The sequence below is a fragment of the Narcine bancroftii genome, chromosome 2 (assembly GCF_036971445.1).
Source record: "Narcine bancroftii isolate sNarBan1 chromosome 2, sNarBan1.hap1, whole genome shotgun sequence".
NCBI lineage: Eukaryota > Metazoa > Chordata > Chondrichthyes > Torpediniformes > Narcinidae > Narcine > Narcine bancroftii.
Window position 1 is genome coordinate 244333353 of NC_091470.1, and position 26585 is coordinate 244359937.

A 26585-nucleotide genomic window follows, 5' to 3' on the forward strand; every position below is an offset into this window, starting at 1 on the left:
GTCGTCTGAGGTTTCCGACCGCTACTGGGCCGCAGGTGTTACTGAGAGTCCTCCAGCCTCTTTTTCGTGGAAACTCCCTCGATCAACAGTTCCTTGGTCCCAGCATCGACCACTGATATGACCAGCACTCCTGGCCAACACGCCCACTGTGGGAGTCCAAGCCAGCACACAGCCCACCACTCCGGACCCTCAGACTATCTTCTTGACTCTTTGCTGTTCTTCCAGCCTGATGCAATAACTCTCGCAGCCGCATCCCACCTTGAGGCTGCCAGTCGCTGCCCTGCTGATTCCAGCCTTGAGGTACTGCTAACTCCAGCTTTCACCACCCCGCCATCCCCACCACAGAGTGTATAGTTCATGATCATCAGGGCGCAACAAGCTCTCCACCTTCAGCACCAGCTGCTCACATTGGACCTTGGCGACTTTCAAATGCTATGCTTCCTTTGTGATGTCTCCACCATTGCCTTTTCCATTCCCTGTCGTTCCAGAATCCACCATTGATCCATTTCAATGTTCCTTCAGGTCCCATGTCCAGAGTGAAGGCTGCAAGATGGTCATGCCGCCATCTTGCTCTGAATTGGGGGGAAAAAAGCAGGGATATTGTTAAGAGCAACATTATGTAAGTATATGTTGCTGCTTATGAATCTTGGTAACAGAATACTAAACTCCTGGTGTGACAAAGGAATAAGATGCATTGAAGACTGCTATGCAAAGGGAGTTCTTATGTCCTTTGATCAACTAAAACAAAAATATGGAGTAGCTAATGGAACTTCCTTCTGCTTCCTCCAGCTAAGATCTTTCTTGAAAGAAAGATGGGGCCAGCATTGGTCCCACCTGAAATTAGTGAAATGGAATGAATGATTTGGCTGTAGAATGCACCTAAATTTGTAACAATGTAATTTGCTCTCCAGAGTGAAAGTGCTAAGCTAGGTTTGCAGAGATCAAGAGTGAGATGGGGGTCAGACTTGGGTGTTGTAATATGAGAAAGATGTTGGTCTGATTGGTGTTTGGATAGTATCACATCAATTATAAATCCAAGATATGGATTGGCTCAGTATAACTTCCTACACCAATTGTATCTTATGTCACAGAAGCTATATAAGCCAAAATCTGAAATATTGGAGATGTTTTAGATGTGGGATTGAAATAGAACATTTTAACATGCTACGTGGTCATATGTGAAGGTGAGGCCTTTTTGGCAGGATATTGCTGAAATATTAACAAGGCTAATAGAACTGGCTTTTGCAGACAACCCAGAGCTTTATTCTTTGGGGAAACCTTATTGAAATAAATAATAAATTTCAATTTTTTTTGGTCAAAGTAGCTTTAGCAGTGGCTAAAAAGTATTGTAACTACAAAACTTGGAAGTCCAAATCTCTCTTACTCACAGAAAATTACATACAATCTTTTAAAAAAAAGTATATAGTTATCAAGATATGGCAGCCATATTTGGACTCTATAGGGGCCCAATTATAATTACAGATACTGTTACAATATAAATTGATGTGATTTCCATGCATAAATTTTTTTTTATGGATAGTATGTGTGAGCTCTGGTGTGTGGATTTATATTTTGTAGGAAGAGGGAGAGGGGTTTTTCTTTGTTTTTTGTATGATTAGGTTTTATATATTGTGATATTGAAGATTTTACTATGTATCGTAACAAAAAATGAAAAATAAAATATTTTTTAAAAAAAAGATGGTTTGCCTCAGGGATTTGTGGGAAGTCAGGGATCTAAGATTGAACAAAATATCTAACTTGTAAATATCTTTTTAAAAAAAGTGTTTGATAAGTTAAATTTTACCACCAATTGTTCAAAGAAAGCAAAATCTTTTTGTTTTAAAAAGGTTTTAAATGTTTCAATTTAATAAACAATGTTTTGTACAACTTTACCATAACATCTCAACTCTTATACTCAATACTTTGAGTACAATGAACTCAGCACTGATCCTGAGGCACGTCTATAGTCACAGGCCTCCAATTAGACAGACAATCATCTACTACCACTCTGGCTTCTCCTGTAAAGCCAATGCCTAATCCAGTTTATGATTCATCAAGAATACTGAGCGACTGAACCTCTTGACCATCCTCCCATGCGATGCCTTGTGAAAGGCCTTACTAAAGTCCATGTGGACAAAGCTGCCTTTCCTTCATCAACGTTCCTGATAACTTCCTCAAAATCACTCTAAGATTGGTAAAACACGCTTTGTGATGCACAAAGCCATTTTGATAATCCTTAATCAGTTCATGTCTATTCAAATACTTGTTTATCCAATCTTATAGTAAACCTTCCATTAACTCACTCACTGGCTCATTGGCCTTTAATTTCCCAGATTTTTCTTGAAGCTTTTTGGAACATCATTAACTATCTTGCAATCCTCTGGAACTTCCCTGGTTTTAAATATATCTGCTGGGACCCCTACAACTTCTACTGCAGCCTATTTCAAGATCCTAGGAAACATCTTGTCAGGCCCTGGGGATATATCCACCTTTGTTTGCCTCAAGACAGCAAGCACCTCCTCCTCCTTAATTTGTATAGGTTCCATGACTTCACTGCTTGTTTGCCTCACCTCTACAGATTCTGTGTTAGTCTCCTGAGTAAAGACAGATGTAATGAATCCATCTAAGGACTCCCCAATCTCTTTTGGCTCCATACATAGCTGGCCACTCTGATCTTCAAGAAGACCAATTTTCTCTCTTGCTCTCCTTTTGCTTTTGATGTATCTGTAGAAGCAATTGGGATTTTCCTTCACCTTGTCTGCTAAAGCAACCTCATGTCTTCTTTTAGGCCCCCTGATTTCCTTTTTTTTAAAAAAAAATAAAAAAAAAAAACAATCTGATCTTCCTTATTGCAGGGAGAAGGGTAGACTGAAGGAGAAATGTAACAAAGATTGAAATTATTTGCAAACTTAACTTTTGTAATTCTTTCCAAAAATAAACCTAGTTCTGTCCAAAAGGGTCTTAATTTTGAACATTCGCACATAGAATGCAAAAAATGTACCTATTTCTTTATTGCATCTAAAACATTTATCTGAAAAATTAGAATTTAATTTCTATGGAGTAAGATATTGTTGATGTAAAAAAAAAAATATATATATATTGTACCATTCTATACTGGACATTAATTGTGTTAGTCATTTTATCCTGAGAAAGTTCTAACAGTTTCTTCTTGAATATTTATTTTTAAATCTTTGTCCCATCTTTTGTCTTGACTTATGGACTCCTGGTTTATGCATTCCTTTTTGCAAAATTGTATACATAATTGAAATGAACTTTTTAATTATCTCTGTGATTAATTGTTCCAAAATACTTTGTTCAGGTAACATCAAATCTGGACCTAAATTTTCTCTTAAGTATGCCTTTAACTGATAACAAGAGAATATTGTATTGCTTTGTATCCCATACTTACTTTTAATTGCTCAAATGTCATTAAGTTTGAACCTTGAAAGCAATATTTAATTGTCTTAATTCCTTTGTTAAATCAAATATCAAAAGTTTACTATTTATTGTAAAAGGAATAAGTTGATTCTGACTCTATCATTCCTGGTATCTGAAAATGTCTTGTTCCCATTTCTAAATGTATTTTACTCCATATTTTAAAAAGTTATTTTAACAGAGGAATATCTCTATTTCCAATAAAAAGCTTAGCATTTCATTTATATATAAAATTCTCTGACCTATCCTCCTATTTTATTCATTTCTATATAAATCCATGCTGCCATCTCTCCTTGAAAAACGTAGAGAGAAACCTCAATTGTTCTGCTGTATAATAATTTTTAAAATTTGATAATTGTAGTCCTCCTAAGTCAAATTTCCATGTTAATTTTTCTAATGCAACTCTTATCGTTTTTCCTTTCCAAATAAATTTCCTTACTTAATTAGTTCTTTACCTATATTTATAACATCTAATTATTTTTAGTGTTTGAAATAAATACTGTACTCTAGCAAATATATTCATTTTTATACAATTAACCCTTCCTATTAATGTTATAGGTAGATCCTTCCATTTCCATAAATCTTCTACTTTCTTAAGCAATGGTGTATTAATCATTTAAATTGCTATCAATTTTAATACCTAAATATTTAATTGCATCTCTCTGCCACTTAAATTGATTTTCCTTTTTATATTGCTTATAATCCACCTTTACTATGGCATTATTTCACTTTTATTACAATTTATTTTATAGCCAGAAACTACACCATATTCTTTTAATCTTAAATGCAATTTACTTAATGACCTTTCTGGTTCAGTTATAACATCAAACTAATCTTATGCTTTTTCCTGTCATCTTTAAATCCTTTAATACAGGGGTGTCAAACTCAAATTCACGGAGGGCCAAAATTAAAAACTTGGACTAAGTCGAGGGCCGAACTAAATATTTATTGAAAATTTTCAACAACATCTGCATGTTTTCTCTTCTTTCAACATATGTAATGTTAAACTTTAGGATATAACTTTAGGAGGATAATGTTACAGGTCAGGAGTAGGTAGCTCAAGTTCACCCTTTGCTTGACTTGGGGGAAACATATTTGGTCCCTGTGGAGATGTAGTCAGCATTCACAGGCTGTGTCCATTTTGGCCTGCATCAGGACTCAGCATTTCCTGCTCACTCCTCAGGCTCTAGGCCTCTATTCACCCTTGACCCACCACCCTCTACCTGACCAGTCCTTTACCCAACCTCTACTCACCCCTCACTCCACTCGCTCTGCCTCTACCCACCCCATCCTATACACGCCCCTCTACTGCCTCTCCCCTCAACCTGTTCCTCCCTCTACCCGTCTCTCACCCTCTAATCACCTCTCCCCTACTTGCCCTGCCCCTCCCCTTTTACCTCTTCCCTATCCACCCCTCCTTCTACTCATCCCTCCCTCTAACTGCCCCTCACACCACCATAACTTCCCCTGCCCATTACTCCTCACCTACACCCTCTGCCCACCCCTGCTTACCCACCCACACAGGCCCAGCGCGCTGCCGATCAGCCTTTGCGGACAGCCACCATCACGAGCAGGGCCGAACCAGCCGTCCCTGGGGTCCGCGCGGGTGCAAGTGCTGAAGGCTGTGGCGACTGGGAGAAGTGCGCTCGTGCTGTGGAAGGGCCGTCCAGTGCCAGTCGCGCGGGACTCGCGCTGCCCGGGGGCTGTGCGCAGCCTGCCATGCCCGTCGCGCCGACAGGAAATCACAGGCGCTCGCCCATCCACCGCACCGCTCGACAGGTGGGAGAAGTGACTGGTTGTGCGGGGAGCCTTCCAACCGGCTTGCCGGCTGATGACATCGACAGACTTCTCGTGTTACAATTTCTCGTGTTACAATGGGGAAGGATGGTGGGGGTGACATTACCAAAAAACGGCATCGGCTCTCGCTGCAGGGCGGGCCACCTCTAATACATTTTTGAAATGATCTTGCGGGCCAAATATAATTATATCACGGGCCAAATTTGGCCCGCAGGCCAGAGTTTGACATGTGTGTCTTAGAGGAAATCCATGTCAAAGTAGAACATGCAAATTTCACAGGCTTTTTCTTTCATCCATGTGCCCGTCGGAGTTTCTTAAATGCCCCTATTGTTCCAGCCTCCACCATTACCTCTGACAAAGCATTACAGGCACCCAAAACTCTTTTTAAAAAAAAAACTTACCCCGAGATTCCTGCTGTCTTCCTCCCTTCAGTTTGCACAGATGTCCTCTGATGTTTGCTCATCCTGCCCTGGGAAAAAGATGCTGGCATTCTACCTTTCTATGCCTCTCATAATCTTGTAGGCCTCTATAAAATCAAATCTTGTGCTTCTTCATTCCAGAGAGAAAAGCCTTGCCTTATAAGACATATTTTCCCAATCTAGGCAACATCCTGGAAATCTCTGCTTCCATGTCCTCCTTGTAATGAGGTGACCAGAAATGAACACAGTATTCTAAGTGTGGTCTCACCAGAGATTTATTGAGCTGCAACATGACCTCACGACTCCTGAACTCAATTCTCCGAATAATAAAGGCTATTTCATTGGTCACCTTAGCCTATCAACCTGGCGGCAACCTTGCAAAATCTATGGAGTGTTGTAAGTCCTGAATAGATCTTCCTTTATATGTGGTCTCCATGTCGGAACCATTGAGCAATGGAGCATGACCGTCCTTCGACCTCCTGAAGTCCACATCATCCTTGTCGATGTTGAGACTAGAGTTGTTGACCTCACACCATTTTACAAGCCTCCCAACCATTCAGAAAGCTGACTCATAATTGTCAATGAGGCCAACTGCTGTTGTATCATCTGCAAACTTGATGATTCTGTTAGAACTGAATCTGATAGTGCAGTTGTGGGTCAGCAGCAGAGCATACAGTCCTGAGGTGCCCCAGTGCTCACCACGATTGGATGTGAGATTTTGCTGCCATTTTCACTGACTGGTTTTTTTGGTCAAAAAGTCCAATATCCAATTGCAGAGGGGGTGTTAAAACCCAGCAAGGACAGTTTATCTACCAGCCTTTGAGTTACGATTGTGTCGAATGCCAAGTTAATATCAATGATCAAAAGCCTGTTGTATTGAGACACCATTCTCAAGGTGGCTCAGGAATAGAGATTCAAGGCTTCTTATTTCTAGAGATGTTACCTGGGTATTTCCACTTTTTATTTCATATTTCCTGGTCATCCTGTGGTTTGTGTCTCACAATTACAACTCTTTTTCTTGCCTTTGTCCTCAGTACTCTCCTTTTCACATCTCCTATTACTTCTTCGGATCCATCAACTGTCAAGAACAAACCTTCATTATCATTTATGTCAGCAACTCTCTGGTCTTCCTGGTATTTCAGACATTCTTATTGTTTTGTACACTCCTCCTCACTCACTGCAACCGAAAACATGTTTGACTTCTAATTCTTTAGTTTCAATAGAACGTCATCAACCTGAAACATTAACTCGGATGCTGTCTCCATAGATGCTGCCTGATCTTACAAGTATTTCTGGCTTTTTATTTTTTCACCGTAGCTCTTAACCAGTTCTTGTTGATCAAATTTGTTTGTGTTTTGTGGAGATGAGCTAATTAAACTGAGGTACATGGTGACTCCTTCAATAGGCTGAGGCTACCAGCTACATTTGGAGATTGAAGTAACTGCTGGTGCAGAAAGCCCCTCAGGTTTAGCTAGAGTGTTTTTTTTCTTCAGTATTAAACCATTGAATAATATCAAGTTTTACATCCAGTGAAATTTCATGTGGTCCTTTTGATTTACTATTTGCCTTGGCCCTGTTTCTGACATCTTGAGGTTATGTAAATGGGAAAACCTTAGCATAAAAAACTAGACTACAAAACAACCTACAATGCTTTTTTTAAAAAAAAAAAAAAAAAATCCCACATAATCTGTTCATGTGTCAAGAAATGTGAATTGGAAAAAAATAAAATTTGCTGTTTCTTTTCAACGTGTATATATTTAGAATTATATTAATTTTTTCCCCACATAAAAGGCATAAGAGTAAATTTTATTGTGTGTTGTGGAAAGGGACCTGAGGGACCACCTTTTTACTTGGAGGTTGTTTGTATTTGGAATGAGCACCAGAAGAAGCTATAATAGTGGGTGTAATTACAATGTTCAAAAGACATTTTGGCAGTTATATGGAGAGGAAGAGTTTAGAAAGACATGGACTAAATGGAACAAGTCCAGAATGTTAACTTGATCTGTATGGACAAGTTGGGGAAAATGGCCTATAGGTTCAAATATGATGTTGAGATAATGTACATGTACTACTTTATATAAAAAAAAAACATTAAAACCCCTGGTATCTGCCACCTATGGGGATTGGTAGATGCTGGATAAATGTATTTTTCAGTTGCTTGAGACCTACACTTACAATGCTTAACTAATACACCTGCATTAAGAATAAACAGTTTAAAAGACAAATATTATACTGTACTTACACTGAACAGACTTCACTTGTATGAATATATCAACCTGAAAGCATTTTACTTTATTTTCAGTCACATTGTTTGAAAACATTTAACCATTGCTACATCTGCAGGTTCCTCCCCTTCCAAGGAGCTGCCTGAAAGACAAACAAGAAATCATAGATAATTACCCCTCCTTTCCACCCCCCCCCCCCCCAATTTACAGACAAAACCTCTTACTGGTGTCACTCTTATTAAACAGGGGTAAGAGCCCCTTTCAAACTGCCATGTAAAAAGGGGTTAACCAGGCAATTTGCACAGTTAGCAACTCAGTTATGTGGCAATTTGAAAGGGTTCAACTGGGTCATCCAGGTCAGAAACCTAACTGGGTTCCTGATCTACCTCTCAGGTGGTCAGGGAATCCAGTAAAACTTGGGCGTCCTGGTCAGGCAGTTTCAAAAGGGAAATGTCGATCCGGTTACTTTGGTAACGTCGGTACTTGCATCACACTTGGCTAAGGTGCTGCTGCCGTGATCTGGGGGAGTGAAGAGTGGGGGACTGTGATCGGGACCACGATGTGCCACTGCTGTGAGCGCCATTCTGATTTGCGGCAATGGCTCAATGCAGGAGTGTGAGTGTGAGGGCACTCTGTCAGTGCCAAAGTGGTTCCAGTGGCTTGGGGGGATTATGGGTAAGAAAGATGGACATTGCTCCCGCACGCCCACATTAAGCCATAGCCGCGAACTGGAGTGGCACGTCATGGCAGCAACCACTTCCGCCCCCCCCCCCATTCACGGCAGCAGCACATCGCTGAGGAGGGGGGTGGTGACTGGTAGGGTGGGGGGGCGAATGACTGTCGGTGGGGTGGGGCAACTGATGACCTATAGTTCCTGTGAGTGCGTGACGTGTCACTTACTATGTCATTGTAGGGGTGGGATTCCCCCTTAAAACGCTCGGTAGGTTTGTCTTCGATTTGAAAGGTGTATCCTAGGCCCAGTAATTGCATCCGGGTCCCAGGAGGACTACCAAGCTGCTGCATTTTTAAAGGGCCTATTTACTGGGATGACTTACTAAGCAGGGATAAGGAAACGCTTAAGAATGGCATCACACAACTTTATTCAAACAGCTGCGACGAGCAAAGCATGACCAATGCACTTCACTGGCTGAATATTTGCTCCCATCTTCACCAAATGCTTTTGTGTTACTTCAGAGAACAATTGCTTTTACATTTTTAAATGTGTGTATTTTTTTAACCTGTTATTCTATTGTAATTTCATTTTGTTTGAGGCTTCTGCTTGCCTGAATTCCAGATACCAGGGGTTTTACTGTATTTATTTTCTGTCAGTTCCATCTTTTTGTTGTCTGCCATCCTGCAATCTCAAATGTGAAGGAAGCCTAAATCTGCCCTTTTAAGTCCACTCCAAACATATTACTCCTTTCACAAAAATGTGAGGACACCAGGTCCGATGAGGGCACAGTTGCTCCATCATCCTTTGAGGATTCCCAGGAAATGCCCTGCACATCTTTGTTATTTTTCAATTCTTTTTAACCTGAAAAATTTGTAGTAAGCAAATGAAAATCAGCCTTAGCATCTTGAAATAAGAAGAGAAAGTTAAAAGTGGAAAAGTTTTTTTTTGAAAATCAGTGTTTACTGTGAAGTTTGTCTTTCATTGTTTGGTTTGTCTAATCTGACATCAAATACCTTTCACTTCCTACTCACAAATTGAATTAAATTCTCTTATTGCCAGTCTTAGTTAAATTTCAAATCATTTAAATACCATCATGGGCTTTTTTGGAATAGGAGCTGAGTGCTATATATGTGTATACCTCATGAGAATAATTGGTGAAGAAAAGTTGTAATTTAAAAAAAAAAGAACATATTTCCAAGTTATTTTCAAATCATTATATAAGAACCTTAAATTAAATCAGGAAACAGAGTGGCAATTTACATTTCCCAATACTGGAAAAAGGGTGTAGCAGCTGCAAATGATCTAAAATAAGGGAGGTGATGTCTATTTGTACACGTGTTGAGATGAATATGAGGAATTTGGTGATTGTTAACTTTTAGTCATGCTGACTTTAGCAGGATTGTGTGTTATCAGTACATTAATATTTACACTTCAAAATCTTTATAGGTTACGGACAAACTGGTCCAATGTCCCAACGTGCGGGTTATGATTCAGTAGCATGTGCTGTATCCGGCCTTATGCACATCACTGGTCCACAGGTCTGTTTTAAATTTCTAGTTTGTGCATTTTTTGATATTTATAGAGTGGCACGATTAGTTTAGTGGTTAGTGCAACGCAGTTACAGTGTTAGTGACCCAGGTTCAAATCTGGTACTGTTAAGGAGTTTGTACATTCTCCCCGAATTTCCTCCGGGTGCTCTGGTTTCCTCCCACCCTCCAAAATATACCAGGATTGTAGGTCAATTGGGTGGTTTGGGCTAGAGGGCCAGAAGGACCTGCTATCATGCTGAATGTTGAAATTTGAAATTTTCTTTGTATCAGGCCATACAATAGTGGAGGCGATTGTTATTGCAGTTACTGATAATGCACTTGTTCTTGATACTTCTGATTTTGTGTTTCACAGAGAAGTCTAGCTTCTGTTCTAAAGTAATAAGTTAGTAAGTTGCATGCTACTGATTAATAATTGCACATTACAATGAATATCTACCAGAGCTGTGTGTCTTGTGTATCCAAAATTCAGATAAGGATTGTCTGGTTTGCATCATTTAATGAGTTGAAATAACTCCCAATTAAAAGTTGGGTGTATAAATTGCTTCAGTCAAGTGGCAGAAATGATGAAATTCAATGGGTTTAATTGCAACACAACATGAGTTAATGAAAGGCCAATAATGTGTTTTTTGAATTGCAATGACTCTTTTTGGGCAATGCAGCATATGCCTTTCCTATGCAATGAAGCTATTTGCCTTTGCCTGAGAAAAATATTTGAATATTCTCAAGAGTTGTGTGCCAATAGCATTATTGTTTGTAGCTCTTAGAGGGTTTAATGATTAGTTATTTCCTTTACTGGTGTTGGTTAAAGAAGGCATGCTCACTGGGTTGCTCAAGCAAAATTCCCTTTGGTCCTTTGAAAGCTATATTTTTGTGGTTCAAATAAAAATTTCCCAGATATTAAGGACTACTAATAGGATAGATATTCCACTTTGTATGGGTGCCACTAGGGTGCATCTCCGAACAGCATATTGCTGTTAAATAAACATATTTTATAAATAATGTTGTTGGCTTAAGTTAATATTAAAGAACTGGGCCCAGCAGAAGAGTGAGAGTTGACAATGTAGTTCATTGAGAAATGACCTGTGGACAGACTGGCCTGTTTCTTGGAATATTCTATTGTGTGCTTATGGTCAATTATTGCCTGCTGTTGGTTCTTCTGAGTAAGATGATAGAATTATTGCTATACTTGAAAAAGGCTAATAATGCCATTTAGTTGAAAACTTGAGCTTGGACATCAGATAAGAATTCTGTAATTGTATTTTCTCATTTTGATCTCTTTAAATTTAGCCTCTTTTACTGTTGGAATGAAGCCTGGGTTAAGTTTGAGCAGTAACACTACATAATCATAATATCAATAATAATCTTCTAAAGTAGCAGCAGTCAGACCAAATCTTGAATACTGTGTATATTTTTATCTCCCTGGTTATGAAAATGTTTTGGTTCAGAGAATATTCAGTGTGATTATCCCAGTTATTGAGAGGCTGACCAACAAAGACTCTGCTCATTGTAGTTAACAAGAATGGGAGATAACATTAAAATGTAAAATTCTTAGAAGAAGACAGAGTAAATGCTGAGCTAATATTTCCTATTATGGGCAAGTGCAGAAGCACAAGACATAATTTTGTGTTGAGGGGCGCTCATTTAAGCCAAACACAATCTGCTGAAGAAATTCAGCTGGTCAAGTACAGGGGTTTTAGGTCAATTGAGTGAAATTAGGTGGAATGGGCTTGTGTGCCGAAAGAGTCTATTGCTGTGCAATATGACCAATTTTTAAAAATTTAAGTAGCATCAGTGAGAGAAAAAGAATGAAGGTTTCGAGATGAAACTCTTCATCAGGATGAAAGATAGTACAGAAAAAGTCTGTAGAGGTAAGTGTGGGAGTGGTGAGGCAAGGGTTTGTTATTTAGTCAGGATAATGTGAACTATTTTGTAACCATGTATGAATACACCCTTCTCACTCTAGTGCCCACAATGGGACGTGGGTGGGTGGGTGGGTGTGTGTGAACAGTTTCCTGAGATGGTAGAAGACATCAGAAAATAGTTATTTGAATCTTGCATCTCTAAGTTATTTAAGAAACCTCCCAAGTAACACAGACATAAGAGTTGAATACAATAGAGAGGCAGAAGTGTGGTCCATAACAGACAAAGGGAGAAAGAGGGCAAGAGAAATGGATTGGATCAGTGGTCCTCAACCTTTTTTCTTTCCACTCACATACCACTTTAAGCAAACCTTTACTAATCACAGAGCACAGATGGCATAGGGATTACTTAAAGTGGTATGTGAGTGGAAAGAAAAAGGTTGGGAACCACTGGGTTAGATGGAGGAAGACGAGTCATCTGGAAGCTGTTCTGGAGGTCATTTTGACTGAGGTGATGAGGAATTTCTTCTGAGTTGTGAATCTTTGGATCTCTTTACTCCAAAGGCTGAGAGAGAGAGGGAGTGAGAGAGATTTCCAATTAGTAAGTAATTATAGGTTATGGAAAAAGGGCAGGAAAATTAGCCACAATCCTTTTGAATTTTGGACCAGGCTTGAGATGAAGTATGGCCCATTCATATTCTCTTATGGTGTTAAGTCACAGCTGATGGAATATATCGTGTTGAAACATGCGAGGTTTTGTAGACAAAAAGCAGAGGCAATTTTGTTTTTTAATTAGTGTAAAGATGCTGATGATCCCAGAGGCCTGGGTGTCCTTGTATATAAATCATTGAAACTTGATATGCAGGTACTGCAAGCAATTAGAAAGGCAATTTTTAAAATCTTTATTGCAAGAAGATTATCAAGAGATCCTGATCAAGAGAGAGATCTTACTCCAGTTACATAGGTTTCTTAATGGTTAAGGAATAGGTTAAACAAATGAAGCATTGTGAACAGGTCTGATTTTTTTTTCTATGCAAGGAAAGATGTGCTTTTTTTCCTCCTCCTTTATTCATTCTTAAGTAGTATTTATACATTTTCTACCTTCCAGTTTCCCAGAATCCAGAGAATTTTGTGATGTAGCAAAGGATCACCAGTATGATTCCTGAGATAGCAAGTTTGCCATTGGAAGTGAATTTAAGCAGACCAAGCTGAGACTCTATTGAGTTTTTTTTTAAAAATGAAGTGGTATCATTGAAATGAGGGCCAGTTTTAAGCCTATCTGACCAATTTGATCAAATTGGGCCCCACGCCTCGAGGGGGCCCTGCGCACGTCTTTGAGCCCAGGCCTTGAGCAGAGAACACTGTGGCAGACTTTGTTTAAATTGGTAAGAAAATAATAATACTATAGGCCTTATAAACTGAGGGATTTGTCAGTGAACTCATGAAGTTATTGCCCTTAATTGATCGTATTAGCTCAGTGAAATATTTTTAGGAAACATTTCTTCGATTACACTACTGGCTATAGGCCTCCTTTATCTCCGTAGCCAAAAATGTCATGCTTCGTATTCATTTGACCTAGTAAGATGCATGTATTCTGGAGCTGATGAAGCATCTCTTATTATTAAGATCAGAACAGGCTATAGGCTAATCAATAAGAGAACTTTTACTTTAATATGAGATTGAGATAGCGTCATGCTAGCCTAGGACCTCGCCTATAGCCTAGGCTTAAGCATTTAGCCTGAATGTAAATAGCCTAGGCTTAAGCATAGAATTTCTGACAATGTTATCAATCATAGATGGAATTGGTTAGGATATTCAGGTCTTGTAAAGATGAATAACCCCAAAGTTAGTTTAAGTTGATCTGTACTAGGCTAGGTCGCTGTGGGGGTTGTAGCCTATATCTTTTATGAGCTGGTTTACAAGGTTATTCAGCTATAGAGGCATGTACTGTACATCTCGGGGTTATTCACATTTACAAGATCTGGATATTCTTAGCAAGGCTGCCTCTGTCATTGTTTCATAATTTTGCAATGATTTGATTTAGTATCAAAATAGTACTAGGCTACTGTTACTAACTATGCTATTGCTCTGCCAGAGCTTAATATAGCGATTTCATGTTTTTAGTGATTTGGAATAGGTGCAGTTTAGCTTGATCATGCAGGAATTGTTTTCTTCGGGGGCAAATTTCATCCGTTACACGCATCAGTTTTTCCACCAATTTTCTAGCCAAATATCTAGCGACAAACTAGCGCTAGACATTCGACTAGAAAATCAGCTAAAAAAAACCCAGCAAAATTAAATTGCGTGTCCCCCCCCACCCCCGTTCTGGAATGTAACCCTAACTAACCTAACCTAACTAACCTAATAACCTAACCATTACTAAAAAAAGACAATTCTTACCTGATTCGAAGTTGTTGTCATTCATCAAATCCAGAATCGGTCACTTGTTTTGCTGTTCGGTGGCGTTCACAAGTTGAGAGTTGGGTGCGTTGTTCCAAGGTCAGCAGCTGACGTTCGAACAACATAAAGCTAACGAGCAAAATGAGGTGGGATTGATGTTGGTTTCTTGCATTGTACCAACGATGATGGAACACACTGTTGGAACAACGTAGACATGTTATCAGGGATGTTGAGTCCAATTTTATAACAAATTGCTAATCTCGTTTTTTGTGTAATTTTAAGTCTAAACATTTTAAAATGTATTTCTTTTTAACTAAAAAATATAGCCCAGGGAATTAGCAGCTTAAAATTTGTATGTCATTTCACATGGCAAGCACAAGCAGAGATAGAGACAAAGGGCGTAAGTATTTAAGCGGCAATCAGAAACGAGCACTGGCCAAGGCTAAGGAAGCTGAAAATGAAAAACATAAGAGGTGCTATCACAAAATTCCTTGTCACTCCATCTTTGAAGTGCCCATGTATTGAGGATGAAGTAAACAAAAACAATTCAGAAAATGACCTTATAGACTCAAGTCCAATTACATTTGATGAATACAATGATGAAATTGATAACGTTAGAAAAGGATGACGCAGCTGTGAATCAAATTGAAGACGATCTCAATACACCAGAAAACAGTGCCAAAGCGGAAAGTTCACTTATAGCCGAAAAAGACCAAGCCCAAACACCACGCAATGATAGATTATCCATGAGTACAGTTGTAATTAACATTTATGATGACCCAGCCAACTGGCCAGCATATATAAATCAAAATGTAAGAGATTATTTAACAATGAAAGGTCCTCCTATTCCAGTGAACAACTTTCCACGAAATGAAGAGGGATTGTGTTTTTCAAAGTTTCACTGTAAGAGGAAACTTCCAAATGGGGACTGTGTTGGATATATACTCTCAGTCTGCTGATAGAATTTGTTGCTTTTATTGTAAACTTTTTGGTAAGAACGCAATCAGTGCATTATCAACAAGTGGATTCAACAACTGGTCTAATCTTTTTTTTTCAAACTTTATTTAAAATTTTCAAAATATTATCAAACAATACATAAAGTAGAAATCAAAATAAACTAAAGCTAACCCCAACCCACCCACTCCCCACCCTCAGCAAACCCCGCAAGGGGAGCAAAAAAGTACTAAAAACCCAGAAAATACCTTAAAATATTACTAAGCCCATACATTTCAAATAAGGTGACCACATCGGAACAAAAAATTAGAATTATCACACAAATTCTGTTATTTTTTTCCATATAATACAAAATCTCAACTCATCATGCCAGCGAATTATATTCACTTCAACATCATCCTTCCAAGAAATCGGCACACATTTACGCGCAATAGCCAATGCTAAACAAAGAAAAGCTATCTTTTTTTTAAACTTTATTTAAGATTTTATAACATGAATAACATATAGGATTACATTAAAAAAATTAAGAATAAAATAATAAAATTACAATACAATATCAGTAATCTAAATAAACTATACCCTCCCCAATAATTATTACACATTAATAACCCAACTCAAATTAGTCCAACCCCCCCTTTCCCCCTAAAATAGAGTGAAGAATTAATAAAGTTAATAATATGTGAGAGAAAAAAACCCACTTACAAAACAAAAACATAACCGATTAAAATACTAACAAAAAGAAAAGTAATTAACACTAAGATATCAGACTTAAAAAAACATATTTAAATTAAACTTAAATGCATATATTTAACAAATGGAGTCAAGATGAAACATATATTTAACTCAAACTTGATATAAAAAAATTAGTAAAGTTAGTAACATTATCTATCAAAAATTCTTAAACAATAATCAGTTCTTAAAAAAAATTGTAGCATGAAAAAAAAAAGAAAAAAAAACTCTCTATAGAGATAAACCTTCACCAAATATCAACTAACTTCACATCTATCATCATATTAGTCACATAAACCACCATCTTAAAACAAAATTCAAACCTCATTAAGCATTGTACAATTCAATTTTAGTACTCTTCCACCATTTTTCCCTTTTACTCTTGAATAGTTATCCAATAAAAGCACCAATACCACATTTAAATATCCCCAATCATTACGTTAAAATTCAGATATCCAAATAATAAAAACACATCTACAACGAAATCTATATCTTCAACAAATGGAGCATAAACCACAAAGTTCAAGCCTCATTAAGAATTGTACAATTCAATTTATAACTCACCATTATTCTCTTCGTTCTATAACTAAAATAGCAAAATAATATACACCAGAATTACCACTCCTTTCACCTTAAAGTTAAAGAAAAAATATAAAAAAACTTATCTATCCCATTCACATTTAAATTTCAAATATTTCTTATCTACTGAATAAACTTTACAAAAAAAACCACATCAATTTTTAGTTTTTTAAACAATCAAATACTTTCTTATGCTTTTTAAAAATATTTAAACAATAAAAACCCCTTCACTCTTTAATCTAATAATACAAAAAAAGGAAAAAAAAACGGGTAGGAGGTTAAAAATACCCCCTCCTGTCTAAACCGCGCAATGCGGTAACTCCCAAAAAAAATGGGTGTGAGATAACTCACACGTAGCAGATGACTTTCAGGAAATAGTGCCTATCCAGTTCTCTCCCCCAACTCTCACTTCATCTTAAACTAACATCATTATTTAATATCCTTGTTTTTTTATAAAAAAAACATTAGAGAAAAAAAAAGGACAACTCTTCTTTTAATCAGCTCCAACTGCCGAGTCACCATTACAACCATTCCTTCTTGGAGCACGGCTCTTTTCTTCCATCTCTTGTCTCCTTAGAGATCGCGGCGGACTATGTCTCTGTTGAAACTGAGTAATTGGCAGCTCTTGAGCAAATGCTATAGCTTCCTTTGGAGAATCAAAGAACTTTGGTTGGCAACCATCTTGGAAAACCTTCAAAACAGCTAGATATCTAAAGGTTGCCTTGTAACCTTTCTTCCACAACAACTCTTTAGCAGGATTGAATTCCTGTCGTTGGAACATAACTTCTTGACTCAAATCCGCATAGAAGAAAACTCGATTATTTTGAATCATCAAGGGTGATTTTCTCTGTTGTGCATTTCTAATAGCCACTCGTAAAATTATTTCTCGTAATAATTCAAGCAACGAACCAAAACAGGTCTTGGACTTTGACCTGAAATAGGTCTTCTACGCAAGGCTCTGTGAGCACGTTCCAGTATTATACCTTCCGGGAAATGTTCTTGACCCAGCACCTGCGGAATCCATTCAGTAAAAAATTTTCTTGGGTCTCGTCCCTCCATACCTTCCGGCAAACCAATAATCTTTATATTGTTCCATCTGGATTGGTTTTCCAAATAATCAATCTTTTTCACCAAATTTTTATTTTGAGTTTGTAAGTTTTCGACCATTTTGGTCACATCAAAAACTTGATCCCGTATTTCATCTGTATCTTCTTCACACGAATTAAATTTATCTCTCACTTCAAGCTTAAAAGCTCCAAACTCAGCCATCTGTTGAGAATGTATTTTCACCAGAGTATTAAACCTAGTACCAAGTTCAGTCATAATTTTGGATAATCCCTGCATTGTATAAGATAATTTAGATTCAAGATACACAAAAATCTTTTCAATTGGAAGAGATTTTGGCTCAACAAATTCCTGCTTCTTCTGCATAACCAAAAGATCTTCTGTTCCTTCCTTCATTCTGGTTGCCTTCCTTATAGTATGACTGCGTGTGGAAACCCCAGCCACAGCCTCTCCAGCAATGACTGGAGGACGCTGGCTGGGGTTTTCCCCAGTCCATAATGTATCAAGTTCTCCCAGTACATCAAGTTGTATAGGTTTTTCTATCTCAAGAGATGCAATTTGCAGCACCATCTCTACAGTTGACAAATGCCTTTGAGTAACTCTTTGTTCTAAAGGCTGTTTGGCACCCTCTTTAGGGGGCTCTACCGATGTAACATAGAGCTTTACATCCGAACACTGTACCTCTCTCCTGGGATCCATTTCACGCTGAGTCCCGGTGTCTTTCCTGTAGGTAGGCTCCAAAACTTGAACTTTTGGAAAATGTAGTTTTTTGATGATCTGTTGTCATTTTTTTTTGCTCTTTTCCACCAATTGTACCATCATAAGTTAAATTAACAGCACTGAAATTATCTAAACTTTTAAAGAATTTTAACGGGCATTTCTAGACAAAACAATAAGATAGAGTCAGGAGAGGACTGGAAGGCACGTCTGATCCTTACGCCATCTTGCCACGCCCCCAACAGGTCTAATCTTGATCTTGTGTGAGCATGAACATTCTAAAAACCATTTGGAAGCCACATGGAGTTTCTAAGAGTTGCACCAAAGACTTTGTAGTGGACAGACAATTGACAAAGAACTTGAAATAATCGTCAATGAACATGCAAAGCTCTGGCAGTAAGTATTCAAAAGGCTGGTAGCAATAGCAGACTTTCTTGCTGAGAGAAATGTTGCATTTAGAGGAACAGAGTAAAAAGTTGATTATGAGAGTGCATAGAATGGAAACTTTTTAGGTCTTGTTGAGCTGTTTGGAAAGTTTGACCCTGTTCTTGAAGAACATTTGCGAAAAGTCAAAACCCATGAAATTCATAATCACTATTTAGGAAAAGATAATGAACAATTAAAAAAAAATGGATGAATCCAATGGTAACTTAAACTTGTACAATTTTTCCAAAATTAGCTTAATTTCTTCCCAAAATGGTTGTACATACACACAGGACCAAACAGCAGGTAAAAAAAAAGTACCTACACATGTACCACATCTAAAACAGAAATCTGAATTACTGAAACCATATTTTTTCAATTTCTCAGGAGTTAAATAGAACTGATGTATATATAAAAAAAAAAAAAAATTAACCATTCCACACTGCATTCGTCAATCTAGTAACATTATCATAACACATATCCATCCAATATTCTTCAGGAAAAACAAATCAGTTTCCCATTTAAGTTTAGAATTCTCCCATTCCGGCTTATCCATATTACCTAGCAATACATGATACATAACAGAAATCTAGCCCTTTTTTGGTATCGAGGAAATCAAAGATTTGAATTCCAACAATACAGGTAAAATCATCTCTCTACCATACATATTTTTCACCAAAGATAGAATTTGATAATAAGCAAATAAATAATTTTCCGCAATATCAAAACATTCTTTTAATTGATTAAATGAAACTGTCTTTCTACAAAGCAATCTTGTAATATTTTTATACCCTTAGAATCCCAACTCTTTAAATGACTATTAAATATTGAAAAAGGAATAAGCTGATTATTGTATAATGGTGTTAAAATAGACAATTTACCTTTTTGAGCCTATAAATTTTTTTTGTCCATAACATCAGTAAATATTTTAATATCAGCATATTATACTCCTGTAACAAATTTATATTCCACCGAAATATAAATTGATCCACTGCAATTTGAGAAATACATGCCATCTCAACTTTAGCCCAACTTGGAGGCCGATCCCAATCCATCAAACCACTAATAAATTGGAACTGGGCTGCTTCACAATAGTTCTGAAAATGAGGAATTGTAATCCACCTAATGCATACTTCCAAGTAAGTTTAATTAATGCTACAGTTGATAATTTACCTTTCCATAAAAATTCCTTAGTGACTTTATTTAAGTCCTGAAAAAAGTTATTTGTAAGAAAACATGGTATTGATTGAAACAAATATTGAATACGTGGAAAAATATTCATTTTAGTGCAGTTAACCCAACCAATTAGAGTTAATGGAAGGTCCTTCCACTTAATTAAATCTGCTTTAATCTTTTTTAATAATGGAACATAATTTAATTTGTATAAAGATTGATACTCAGTATTCACAATTATTCCTAAATATTTAATTTTATCTGACCATTTCAAATTAATAACATTTTTATATACTGAATAATCTCCTTCACCAACCGGTAGAATTTCACTTTTATCCCAATTAACTTTATATCCAGATAATGATCCGTACTGTAATAAACATTCCCGTAAATGTGGCAATGATTGTTCTGGGTTTGTTAAATATATCAAAACATCATCTGCAAATAAATTAATCTTATACTCTTCATCCATAACTCTCATCCCTTGTATCTGTTCATTTTGCCTTATTAATTAAGCTAATGGTTCAATAGCCAATGCAAACAGGGCTGGTGACAATGGACAATCTTGTCGGGTAGAATGTGTCAATTTAAATGACGATGAAACGTCCATTAGTCACCACCCTAGCAGTCGGGTTTGTATATAAAGTTTTAACCCAACCAATAAAAAAAGGGCCAAATTTAAACTTCTCCAAAACCTTAAATTAAAAAAAAAAATCCCATTTGACCCTATTGAAAGCTTTTTCCGCATCAAGTGCAACCACCATTGGATGGTTGGGTTACTTCCGATATGCATTGACTAAGCTAATTAATCGAGGAATATTATCTGAAGCATGTCTATTTTTAATAAAACCTGTTTGGTCTACATGTATCAATTTAGGTAAATATTTCGCAAGTCGATTTGCTAACATTTTAGCTATTATTTTATAATTCACATTCAATAAAGAAATAGGTCTATACGAAGACACCTTTAACAGATCTCTATCTTTCTTTGGAATTACAGTAATTAGAGCACTGGAACAAGATTCTGGTAACTCATAATGTTCAGTCACTTGTTGTAATACCTCCCCTAACACCAAATATAAATCTTCATAGAAAACTTTATAAAATTCCACTGAAAACTCGTCATCACCTGGTGACTTGCCATTAGGCATTTCCAACATAGCTGTCTTAATTTCTAAATCTGTAAATGGAACTTCCAAATCTATATATCCTCTTCTTCTTATGCTGATAATGTTAATGTAGATAAAAAAGAATCAATAGATCCATTGTCCTGTCTCCCCTCAGAAGTACATAATTTTTTATAAAATGAATAAAACTGGTCATTAATTTCCTGAGGTTTATAGGTAACTGTTGAATTCTTTTTAACAGCATTAATAACCTGTGAAGTCTGTTCCTTCTTTAACTGCCATGCAAGTACTTTGTGCCTTCTCACCCAACTCGTATGTTTGCTTAGATCGATTAATTAAACATTGAAATTGATAAGTCTGTAACGTATTATATCGCTGTTTCAATTTAGTTAAAACTATTTTCTGATTTTCTGTCACTCTCTCCTGAAATTCCTTCTCCAGTTCATCAATTTGCATCTCTAAGTTAAGACTTTCAGCCATATACCCTTTCTTAACTTTAGTAGTATAACTAATTATTTGCCCTCATAAGTAAGCTTTTAACGCATCCCATAACACAAAACTACTTTTAACTGAATTGGATTTTCGGTTAAGAAAAAAAACAATCTGTTCCTTAACAAAAATAACAAACTCAGGTTTTTTCAACAACATTGTATTAAATCTCCATCTATAGGATGAACGTACTACCTCTGAACTTTCATAAGAAAAAAATAATAAAGAATGATCTGATTATAACTCTATTCTTATATTCTGCCTGCAATACCTTGTAAATGTGCCGATATTAAAAAAAATCTATTCTAAAAAATGAATTATGTTGAGAAGAATGAAAAGAAAAATCTTTCTCTGTAGGATTTTTGAGGGGGAGGACGTGGACCTGTCCTCGGGCCTGCGCAAAGGAGCTTTTAGGTGGAGTGCAGTTTGCGCAATACTGGCCCCACCCTTTACACCCATGGTTTGTGTGCCGTGGCCAAGCAAGCTGGGACGTGGCAGCGAGGTCCTTGGGTCGTAGGTTTTATATCGGAGTGGCCTTCTCCTAACCCTTCTCCAAATACCTACCAAATTAAAATTTTTTATTAAAGCCCCCAATTTGTATAGCCATCTTTGATTTCCTAATACATTTTGGGGATTTATCCATCAAAGGATCCAAAACACAGTTGAAATCCCCCCCCAACTAAAATATTTTTATTAGCTTGACTTAATAACAAAAGCATCTGAAATAAAACACTCATCATCCACATTGGGTGCATAGATATTAAGTAAAGTACAAAGTTCGTTAAAGATTTTAGTCCACTTTTAAAACCCTTCCAGCATTCCCCTCCACAGTATGCAACTCAAAAGATAAATTCTTATGAACTAAAATTGCTACACCTTTTGCCTTAGAGTGAGATGAAGAAAAAAGCACATGACCAAACCAATCTTTTCAATTTCAAATGTTCTTTTTCGGTCAAATGTGTTTCTTGTAAAAAAGCAATATTAATTTTCATTTTCTTAATATAAGCTAAAACTCGCTTTCGCTTAATTGGATTATTTAATACCTGAACATTGAAGGTTGCAAATTTCAAACTAGACATCTTAACAAACTAACAATATAATCACTTGATACAAAAAACTGCTCTCCTACTAATAAATGAAATCCACTCTCCCTCCTTAATATTATATAAAAAAAAGTTTATATAAAAAGGAATATAATTAATTATTCCCAAAAAAAGAAAAAAAAATACCCAAAGGTAGTAATGCCCTCAAAAACTGGGTGTGGTAAACCCCCTCACAGACCACATGCGCTCCAGCAGATCGTGGACCCTAGAGGCACTGCGCGTGCCTGGCAAGACCAGGGGCTATGCAGGAGCAGTCTCCAATGCCATCCTGCACGTCCCCGGCTCCCCTGACGGCAGCGCGGGGTCGAGGGCTCTCTTCTCAGTCGGGTCGCCTGCGCGCTCAACATCGCGAATACGCGGGTCAACGTATTCAACAAGCCGGCGCCATCTTGCGGAGACAAGACCGGCATCGGTGTAATACTTAACCTAGCTGGAGTTCTCTGTGGTTTGGAGGTTCCAGACGACAACTTCATGGTTCCAACTGGACAGGTAGGCCTCGGTACTTCAGCACTTTTAAAAAGTAATTTTTTCTGTAATTGAGTCTTAGGTTTTTTAATATTAGCCGCCATTATTAACAAATAGTGTTCTTCGAAGTAAAAATAAAACGTTTATGTACTTAAAGTTTAAAAACAGGTGTTTAAAAAAACTGGCTGGGAGGATTAGGACCGCACGTCTGCCCTCTATGCCATCTTGCCACGCCCCCCCTTATCTTGCCACACCCCCCCTCTCAAAACATGTCACCTTCCAAGAGACGTAAGTCTTGATATTCCGAATTGTATCTTATTCATCCAAATAAATCAAACTTCGTAATTGGAGCTGTAAATAGCTTTGATTTTTTTGTTGATAAAAGCAAATAAATATTTTCATAGCTTTGCACTTCATAACCATGAGTAAAATAAAGCATATTGTAAATGATAATGATACTGAACTTCAAACAAATATAAATGAATTAAAATGATATAATTTATTAATAATGAATAATAATAATGAATTCAAAGAAAAGTTTATCGAGTGAGCTTACTCTCCTTCCCATGGTTATTCCAAGGATGAGTTGAGAACTCCTGGTCCACTCAGTTATTATGACCTATGATGTCATAGCAACAATGGTAACTCTACAAAAACAATTAATTCTTAAAGGGAAAGTCATAAAACAACCATAAATCATAAACACAAGGTTTTAACCTCTACAGCAGGTGCTCTGGTTTCATCCTTTGAACATGCAAGTAGGTCAGTTGACAACTGCAAACTGTCCTTTTGTGCAGATAAATGATTAAAAAAAAATGAAAAGGAAATTGAAGGAATAGTTTGCAGATGTGCAGGGAAATAAGGAGGTGGGGAATAGGAATGGTGCAATTGTCCAGTTTGGGTCAGCTTGTTCCTGATAGGACTTATGGCCTTCACCTATGTTGTAATAAGCAAATACTCAAAGGTCACAAATCAGATACGAAACATGCTGAAAGGTAGGCAGACACAAAGATGCCTATAAATACGTATCACATTTATCCATGTCCACACACAATGACCAGATCTTTGATGTATTCAGAGAAAGGATACTGACTTCAAAGTGGTTTTAGGATTTATGCAAGGCTTATTGACATAAGCATTTGTCTTAAATCTGTAATATTGTAAATTTATTTTTTGTCTTTCTCATTAGGATGGTGACCCTGTTAGGCCTGGAGTTGCCATGACTGACCTAGCTGCAGGTTTATACAGTCATGGAGCTATTATGGCAGGACTGCTCCAGAGAGAGAAGACTGGAAGAGGTCTATATATTGACTGCAATTTGCTTTCATCCCAGGTATGTTATGAAAACAAATATTCATCTATTCAAAAGTCTTGTATTATGGAATATGACTGTTCAGTTAACATTCCAGCAATGACTTCATGAAATCATAAGTATCAAAAGGTTCTCTATTCAAATGTGTTCATGTTTATTGTCACATATATTAAGGTGCAGTGAAAAAGTTGTTTTGTGACCAGTCTAGTAAGACGTACCATACAAAGTACATTAAGACACAATGCAGAAGAGTAAAATTATGGAAATGATAAGTTAATACAACGAAAAGCCAATTTTACCAGTATGAGGTTGATTCAGAAGTCTGAAAACTACAGGAAAGAAATGTGCTTGAATCTGGCGGTGCATGATTCATGAATCTTCCTGACAGGAGGGGAGTGAAGATTTGAGTGGGGTTAATCTTTTAGTATGTTGGCTGTTGGTTTTGCCAAGTTAGTGGGAAGTTTGGATCAGTCAGTCTCCACCCTTTATTTTAGTTATGGGCCTTTTCAGACTTTGCTCAAAGTTTACAGGCCCCCTTTCCTGTGAAGCAGTTAAGTTTAATTGGTTTCTTCCGTTCTTCTCTCCTACCAACTGCATAAAAATATTTCTTATGTAAGATGAAAAGAAAACCAGGCTTTTACTCTGAGAATATCAACTGTGTCTTGTGATTCCAGAATGGACAAATTGGAAATCATTCATCTTTAACATGTAGGAAAGAAGAAAACATGCACATACATACAATAAAATCCCCATTAACTGGAATTCAATCAGCTGGCAAAAATAATCGAGGAAAATAATGCTAAAAAAATTAAAATAAATAAGAATAAATAAAAATTTAAATAAACATTTAAATGAATATTTAAAATTGTATAAATAACTGTTGTGACAGAGTATTTAGAGGTGGTTTGGGAGGAATTGTTAGAGCAACTTGCACACACACTTTTAAAATACTGAATATTTGCAGGACTTTTGCAGGAGGGAACGAAGCTTGCCTGGGCGATCATGTGATTTTTGCAGGGAGAGGAGAAGAGTTTTGCTCTCAGAGAGGGAGGGTGTGAAACAGAGAGAGGAGTCACAAGGCACTTTCAGGTGGCCAATTGCCCCGCTTGTAAAGCCGCATATTTTGGCAATATGCGGCTGTCAGGAGGCCAATGAATGTGCAGGAGACTCCTGCGAGGCGAACTTTGTAACTCTCCTCCGAGAGGGATAATCACTGCAGTACAGCTGCATTCGGGATGACAGTCAGCTGGCGAGCGTCTGACTGCTCCTCTCCCAGCTGCCCCTTCCCCCAGCGCAGGACGTCGGGGCAGCCGGCGTGGGCTGTCAGCGTGGGGATGTCCCACCCATAGCCCAATATCAGTCCCCAAACTGTGGGGCGGCCGGTGCGGGCTGTCGGTGCGGGCTGTCAGTGCGGGGACATCCCCACACTGATCCCGCTGCCCTGCTCTCTCCCCACTCCCGAAATCAGTCCCCAAACTGGGGGATGTCCCCGCTGTGAGTGGGATGTACCCGTGCTGACAGCCCGTGCTGGATATCCCCCAATGTGGGGACAGATTTTGGGAGTGGGGAGAGAGCAGGGCAGCGGAATCAGTGTGGGGATGTCCCGCGTTGGCTGTCCCGACTGGCAGCCAGCTATCCCAAATCTGACAGCCCAAGGGACAGCAGCCGGAGTACGCTTAGATATGCATCCCGGTTCAGCTGTCCCTTCAGGTGGCCAGTGCTGCCACCTGAACGACAATTCAAAGGGCCGCTTGCTTTTCTTCAGGTGCATTCTTAGTGGAGAATACACCTGAAGAAGCCAATAGAAATTATTTCTAGAAGGACAAAGCTGGCAAACTTTGGAAGGCTGCCTGGTCAAAGGAGGAGATTGGCGGTCTGAAAGGTGACCTGAAAGAAAGGGGATCATCTGGAGAACCCTGAAGGGGGCAAGTTTTGTCAGCAAGACTGATTGAGAAGGAATCAGTTGCGGATGTCCTAGAAAAGGAATCTCTCTCTCTCTGAAGACCAACAAGAACCCTCCTGAGTGGTAACCATTTGCCTGTTGAGCACCAAAGACTGGTGAACTTTGTTAATGCTAATTTCTGTGCACAG

At 37.8% G+C, this 26585-nt stretch overlaps 1 protein-coding gene and 1 long non-coding RNA gene across 25 annotated transcripts in view; one reads left to right on the forward strand and one right to left on the reverse strand.

Annotated features, from left to right (window-relative positions):
- The window catches only part of sugct (succinyl-CoA:glutarate-CoA transferase), a 544214-nt gene that overhangs the window by 97454 nt on the left and 420175 nt on the right, over positions 1-26585 (forward strand). For all 24 annotated transcript variants that reach the window (XR_011352093.1, XR_011352094.1, XM_069920671.1 and 21 more), the window contains 2 exons: positions 9996-10087; positions 24372-24515. Coding sequence is in view for 22 of the 24 variants with exons in the window: in XM_069920671.1 (XP_069776772.1) it covers positions 9996-10087; positions 24372-24515 (236 nt within the window). In the remaining 2 variants the exon portion in view is untranslated. The remainder of the gene's footprint in view (positions 1-9995; positions 10088-24371; positions 24516-26585) is intronic.
- On the reverse strand, positions 7952-23790 carry LOC138755192 (uncharacterized). The gene is made up of 3 exons (XR_011352097.1): positions 23739-23790; positions 14359-14553; positions 7952-8018 (listed from the first exon to the last, which is right to left on the reverse strand). It is a non-coding gene; the product is annotated as an uncharacterized lncRNA (long non-coding RNA).